Source organism: Helianthus annuus, chromosome 1 (assembly GCF_002127325.2).
Source record: "Helianthus annuus cultivar XRQ/B chromosome 1, HanXRQr2.0-SUNRISE, whole genome shotgun sequence".
In the NCBI taxonomy this organism is placed as follows: domain Eukaryota; kingdom Viridiplantae; phylum Streptophyta; class Magnoliopsida; order Asterales; family Asteraceae; genus Helianthus; species Helianthus annuus.
In genome coordinates this window covers 118,058,436-118,065,569 of record NC_035433.2, presented here as the reverse complement: position 1 = coordinate 118,065,569, position 7,134 = coordinate 118,058,436, and the positions used below count along the sequence as shown (strand labels likewise).

The 7,134-nt window shown below is 49.1% G+C and overlaps 1 protein-coding gene across 1 annotated transcript; it reads left to right on the top strand.

Moving 5' to 3' along the window:
* Nucleotides 1–722: 722 nt before the first annotated feature.
* Nucleotides 723–1,977, top strand: LOC110929163. Its single transcript, XM_022172286.1, has 4 exons — nt 723–932; nt 1,055–1,297; nt 1,385–1,471; nt 1,618–1,977. The coding sequence occupies exons 1-4, from the start codon at nt 723–725 to the stop codon at nt 1,975–1,977; spliced, it is 900 nt and encodes a 299-aa protein (XP_022027978.1).
* The last annotated feature ends 5,157 nt before the right edge of the window (nt 1,978–7,134 follow it).

The following is a 7,134-nucleotide window of genomic DNA, read 5'->3' as shown; positions in this document are numbered from 1 at the left end:
GTGCTGGTCAGGTGAAATGTCAGAGGTTGCAGGCTAAGAGGTCCACTGGGCCGACGCAAAAGAAGCCTGCTGTTACTGCTGGTAAGTGATTTATAACTTTTTCCAAGTGTTTTGTATGCAGAACTTGTTTTCTGATAGTTATTGCTTTCTTTGTTTTGCAGAACCTCAAGATAAAGATTTTTCTATCTTTGACGCTCCTTCGTCTCCCCCGCATACCACGGCTGCGGATGCGGGGGTACCGAAGGAATCTGCGGCAGCTTTTGTCAAGGTGGCGCCTGATCTGACCGTGCAGGCGGAGAAGACTGCGGAGAAGGTCGCGACCCAGATTTTTGATACCGTTGATTCCTCTAACAATCTGATCTCTCCAAATGATGCTGATAATTTGGATTTGAGGTTCTCTGATGCTGGGAAACAAAAATCTGGTGCTGAGTCACAGAAGTCTCCTGCTGCTGAGAAGGTTTCTGGTTCCGCATCTGGGGGTGCGGGTTATGAAGGGCCTCCAATTCATTCTGGAGAGTCTGAGTTGGAGTATTATTATCGCACCTATACCCCGGATCGGAGTACGAGCTATCGCCGACCCCCCCTGGACTGTTATGCAGGGGGATGATATTTCGAATGATCCTTCTGCTTGCAAGGAGATTCTGGGTGGCCTGGGGACCCCATTTGAAACTGATCGTGCCCGTTCTGCACCCCGTGAACTGCGCATCAACTAACTTTCCACCATGCTTGTGGGAAGTTCCATAGTGGCGAATGCCATCCTGGAAGATTACAAGGTGTTGGGTCACAGGGAGGAGGAGGCTGCGCGCTTGCGGGCCGAGGCGGAGGAGTTGGTCAAGGTTGCTCGTGCGGGTGCAGAGCAGCTTGATAGGGCTGATTTTGAAAAGCAGAAGCAAACCGAGGAGTGGCTGCGACTGCTGAGCTCAAACATGTTCGTACTCTTGCCAAGTTACTTTCTGAGGAGCGCAAGAGTTGGAAAGAAACTATTTCTAGTGAGCGTAAGTCATGGAAAGAATCTTTGGCCAAGATGAATGAAACAGTGTTTCGTGTTCGTCAGGAGTTGACGAATTCCAAGGCAGCGAATGCTGCTTTGGGCAAGGAGAAGGCTGAGGCGATTGCTGTTAAAGCCCAGCAGGCGGAGGCCCGGGCTGTAAAGGCGCTTGAAGAGGCCAAAGAGGCGGGGGCCCGTGCTGCAAAGGCTTTTGAAGAGGCCAAGGAGAGGGAGAGCCGTGCTTCTAAGGCTCTTGAAGAGGCGAATGCTGAGCGCACCCGTTTGAATCAGGTTGTTGGCAGCCTTCAGGTATGAGTTGCCTTTGTAGTTGAACTTTCCTTTCTTTCTGAGTATGTTTAGTGATTCTGTACATACTGTGTTTCTTGCTTTCGAAAGGCTGAGGTGCAGACTCGCGAGGCCCAGCTTACGAAGATTACTGCCCGCATGACTGTAGCTGAACAGCGGGCTAACGAGGCTGTCGAGGCTAGAGATGGGCTCACCTTTTCGTTTAACCAGCTTGAGACTGACCGTGAGTGGATGCGGTGTCACGGTATTGCACATGTAAGTATTTGGTGCCTTTATATTTATTTTGAATTAGCACGTGATAATGTAATTGCCTTTTGGTGCAGATTGTTAAAGCTATCATGGACGCGCGTGAGACCGTAACTGGTATAGACTTGATTAAGCAGCGTGCCCGTGTTGCTGGTTTTAAAGCTGGTTATAACCGCTGCATCGGCCATATAAACGTCATGTCTAAAGGCGGCTACACTAATGAACGGTCCGGGTTTCGTGATATGGACACCGAAGCGCTTCTTGAGGCGGCCGTTGCATCATTTTATGACATGTCTCTCTCTTCTGTTGAGAAGCTTGATGAATGCTTAGATGCAGCGGATTATGTAGACCGGTTGCGGATGCTGTATGCCGATGCGGAAGAGGAAAACACTGCTGGTGACGGCCAAGATGGCACAGGTACCAGTGGTACAAAATAGGACTAGGGTGGCCTACGTGCCCCTTTTTTGGTTTCCTCTATGTATATGTTAGAACTTTATGTAAATCCGTTGTGCACCAGGTGGGTGCATGAATTTTTTGAATATAAAGTTTAACGGTTGCTCAATTTGTACAAGTGTTTTTACTTCTTGCATGTTTGAACGTGTGTACGCGGAACTCTACCCGTTGTGAACAGGGTTGAGTATACTCTATACCTTTGTCGTATGAGTATTAGTCAATTCCGTCGTTTGCCCTGTTAGGGTTTAGGAATTGTGTAAGTTTTGTAAAAACCCGTGTGTGTATCCGGCCGGATAGACACTTAATGTTTTGTCTTTGCGTGCCTATTACAATATTTGTTTGTGGTTAGCACTTTGTGTGGGTATCGCGAATGAAGATTTTGCCAATCTGTTTTTGCGGATACCGCAAAGTGGAACACGCATTTGTAATAGTAGTAACAAACAGCATTCTATTGAATCGCTCGTTTATTTATTTGCAAATGGCCTGCGGCCCAATAGGTTACATGGAAATGGAAACACGGCTTACATGTAGCAGCGTCTAAGCTGTTGTGCATTCCATGTGCGTGCGATAGTTTCGCCTTCTAACGTTTCTAGTTTATACGTGCCTTTTCCCAAGACCTCTTTGATGAGGTAGGGTCCTTCCCACTTGGGGGCGAGTTTCCCTGGGCGCTCAGCGTTAGATGCTTCATTATCGCGAAGGACGTAGTCTCCCGGGTTAAATGTACAAACCCGCACGCGTGAATTGTAGTATTTTTCAAGCTTGGTTTTGTACTTGGCCTCGTTGATAGCAGCGTTTTCGAGCCTTTCTTCTAAGAGGTCTAAGTCAAGTCTGCGTGCTTCATTGTTGGCTATTTTGTTGATAGCCAACATTCGAGGTGAAGGAAGACCTACTTCCGCGGGGATTACCGCTTCTGAGCCATAGACCAGGCTGAAGGGTGTCTCCCCGTTGCTGGTTTTTGGGCTTGTTCGGTGAGCCCATAAAATGCTTGGGAGTTCATCGACCCAGCCGCGTCTGGCTGTTCCCAACCTTGCTTTGATGCCTTCGACTAAACTTTTATTGATACTCTCAACTTGGCCATTCCCTTGCGGGTGTGCCACGGAGGAGAATATATGTTCAATATGTAGTTCTTCTAGCCATTTTTGAAATTCGTCAGCAGCAAAGTTCGTGCCGTTATCGGTAACGATGCACATTGGTAGACCGAAACGCAGATGATGTGTTCCCAAATGAATTTCCTTGTTATCATAGTAGTGGTTGAGGCAAGTGGTTTTGCCTCTACCCATTTTGTGAAATAATCGACAGCTACTATGATAAATTTGACTGCACCTGGTGCGTCTGGGAATGGTCTGACCACGTCAATTGCCCATTTTTGAAAGGGCCATGCGGCGGTGACCGGAATCAAGTTGTTCTTGGGGCGCAAGGTCTTGGGGGCATGTCGCTGACAATTAATACACTTGCGCAGTTCTTTGACAGCATCCAGGTGCATGTCGGGCCAGTAATACCCAGCATTCATGATTTTTAGCCACTACCATGCATGGCCCTACATGTATGCCGCACATTCCCTCGTGTATCTCTCTGATGAGGTATGTGGCATCTTGGGGGTCGACGCAGCGTAGGAGTGGGCCCAGGTATGATTTACGGTATAGGATATCGTCTCCCATTTGATAATGGCACGCTTTGTATTGTAATTTGTGTGACTCTGACTTGCTTTCGGGAGTCACACCTGATTGCAAGTATGCAATGATTGGTGTCATCCAGGATGTTGTTCCGTGCTGGATGACATTGACTTGGCGCAGGGGTACTGATGGATTCTGCAGAATTTCAATGCGTATCTCCTTTGCCAAGTGTTGGAAGCTGGTGGACGCGAGTTTTGACAGTGCATCCGCGGATTTGTTTTCACTTCTGTAGATATGACGGATATTGAAGGAAGTGAACTTTGCTTTTAGTTGCAAGGCTTGCTCGAGGTAGAGGATCATGATATCCCATTTTGCGGTATAGTCGCCGCGCACCTGCCCTGCAACTAACAGGGAGTCGACGTGTGCTTCCAGATGTTGTACGCCGAGCTTGACTGCTAGACGTAGCCCTGACAATAGAGCTTCATACTCTGCCTCATTATTTGTGCTTTCGAAATCAAGGCGGATTGCATAGGTAAGCTCTTGGCCATCGGGGCTGACGAGTCGCAGACCTGCGCCCGCACCTTCTTCGTTGGACGCACCATTGGTAAAAAGTGCCCATATTTCTGAAGAAGGTGGTGGTGATGCAGGGTTTTGTTCTTCCTCACATTCTTGGATGCGATTTGCCGGTACCTCGGCGACGAAATCTGCCAGGACCTGGCCTTTGATTGCGGGGCGCGGCTTGTAGTTCAGTGTGAGCGCGCCCAGCTCGATTGCCCATTTTGCTAACCTCCAGAGATGTCAGGTTTGGATAGGATCGGGCCGATCCTGTAGTTGGTTAACACCGTGATGACGTGATTTGCGAAGTAGCGTCGCAACCGTCTTGATGCATGTACTAGTGCTAGTACCAACTTTTCCATTATTGAATATCTTGTTTCTGGGTCGTTGAGCATCTTGCTGATGTAGTAGATGGGTGTTTGAACTCCCTCCCGCTCCACTATCAGTACCGCACCTACCGCATTATCTGCGGCGGATAGGTATAATATAAGTGGTTCGTCTTTGCGTGGTACGGTTAGAGTTGGGAGTTGTATCAAACACTCCTTCATTTCCCGGAAGGCGTCTTCAGCCTCTGCGGTCCATTGGAATTGTTCTTTCTTTAGACAGTTCTGCAGGGTCTTGATGAAAGGATAAGACTTAGCTGCATGGTTGGTTAAGAATCTGTTTAATGCGGATAGCTTGCCGGCTAGTCGTTGCATGTCTTTCATTGTTGAAGGCGATGGCATGCGCTCGATCGCCTGAACTTTTTCCGGGTTTACCTTAAATCCATCTTTTGTTACGATGAATCCAAGGAATTTGCCTTCTTCCATTCCAAACGAGCATTTCCATGGATTGAGCTTCATATTGACGCTTCGCAGAGTCTGGAATGTTCTTTCGATATCAGTGAGCATGGTATCCTCTTCCATGCTCATGACGACTAGGTCGTCCATGTAGATTTCGACACTTTTGCTGATTTGCCCGCGGAAAGTGTCGTTCATCAGTTTTTGATAGGTCGTGCCCGCGTTGCGCAACCCAAACCGCATTTTTGTGTAGCAGTAATTTCCGGTAGGTGTGCGGAATGCCGTTTTGTCTTCATCCTCGATTGCCATATGTACCTGATGGTAGCCTTTGTAACAATCGAGGAAACACTTCCATCGAAATGGTGCGAGGTTATCGACCTTTTCGTCGATTTCTTGAAGTGCGTAACAATCCTTGGGATAGGTTTTGTTAAGGTCTTTATAATCGACGCACATGCGCCAGCTCCCGGATGGTTTCTCTACCATGACTGGGTTAGACAACCAAGTCTGGTACTTGACTTCCCGCAGGATGCCTGCGGAGAGCAGCTCTTCGACCTGCTCGCGCATCTCCTGGTTTTTTGCGGACCCAAGGTGGCGTTGGCCTTGGATGACCGGCTTGATACCTGGTAAGGTATTCAAGAAGTGTTGCGTGATTTCACGTGGTACCCCAGTCATGTCTGCGGGTGCCCACACAAAGATATCTTGGTTCCTGAAGAGAAGTTGCTTCAGGTGCGCTCTGGTGTTGGGGGACAAGACGTGGCCCAACGTGACCTTTAGTTCTGGGTATCTTGCGTTGAGGACCCATTTTTCTGGTTGGTTGTTGGGTGTCGGCCTTGCTATCTTGGTCGGACGCAGCTCGTCCGACGTCATGACTTCCCTGCGTGCATAGATTATCGCGACCCCTGTTTCGGTTGGGAAACCGATTGCAGAATGGGGTACGGACGTAATCATGTTGAAATCGCCTTGGGATTCTCTCCCAAGGAGCACGTCATATTTGGAAGTATGAGGTAAAACCATGAAGTTTACCTCTTCTGTTTGTGTATGCCTTCCGCTGGTGAGGCACACAGGAAAAGTAATTTGGCCTAGGGGAAAGACAGTTTCCCATGCGAACCCGACCAACGGGTAGTCCACTGCTTGCAACCGATCTTTGTCTTCCTGATCGAACTGGTTGAAGCACTGCTCATATATGATGTCAGAGGTACTGCCCGGGTTGATGAATAATCGCTCGGTGCAGTAATAAGCTAGTTGGCCTGTAATAACGACGGCGCACCTGTCGCGCGGACCGCCTCGGACTTTTGGGAAAACGACTTGCTCGTCTTTCCAGTCATTGTCCGGTCTTCTCGCCGCCTTGCGCGGCCTTCCCTTGCCTCCATTGATCATATGGGTTGAGGCCACATACATGGTCCTCTTCCCTGAGGAGGTGCCCTCGCCGTGGGGGGTGATGCGTTTGGTGGCTTTTTGCCCACCGGGCAGCAAGTGCTGCAGTTTCCCCTCCTTTAGGGCTCGCTTAATCTCTAGTCGGAGACTGATGCAGTTGTTTATTGTGTGGCCCGAGTCCTTGTGATACTCACAATAGAAAGTGAGATCTTGATTTTTCTTGGACTTCATTGGTTGGGCCGGTCGCAGGTACTGCGCGTCCGTAAGAATGACTTCGCTTGGCGACCTAGTGATCTCGGTCCAGTTGCGGTCCCGAGATTCATTCTATGACGCCCGGTTATCCCGTTGGGCGTTAATTGTTGCCCTTGCGTCAAACTGGTTGGTGCGCGGGAAATAAGGTTTGGAATCGCTGCCGCGATTCCCTGCGTCCCGGTTGCGCTTATTGTTGCGCTTGGCCTCGTAGCAGGAGGTTTGACCTTCCGCTTGGGGCTGTGCCTTTACGAGGTGCAGTTTAAGGGACCGCTGAGTCTGGGCGTATGTCTTGACCGCAGTCATGACATCTTCCCATTTTTTCGGCAAGCCGTCCTTGCCGGAGATAGTCATAACCATCTGTTCATCTCTAACGGATTTGATGAAGTGGTTACGTGCCATTTGGTCAGCCACGTCGCCTATCTCCAGGCATTCTTTATTGTATCAGACGAGGAATGCTTCGAGAGATTCGTCGTCCCTGCGCCAGATATTCATGACGTCCATCGTATCACGTACGTGACGTCGCTACTGGCTGAAATGTGCGAGGAACTTTGCATGTAGTTCCTCAAAT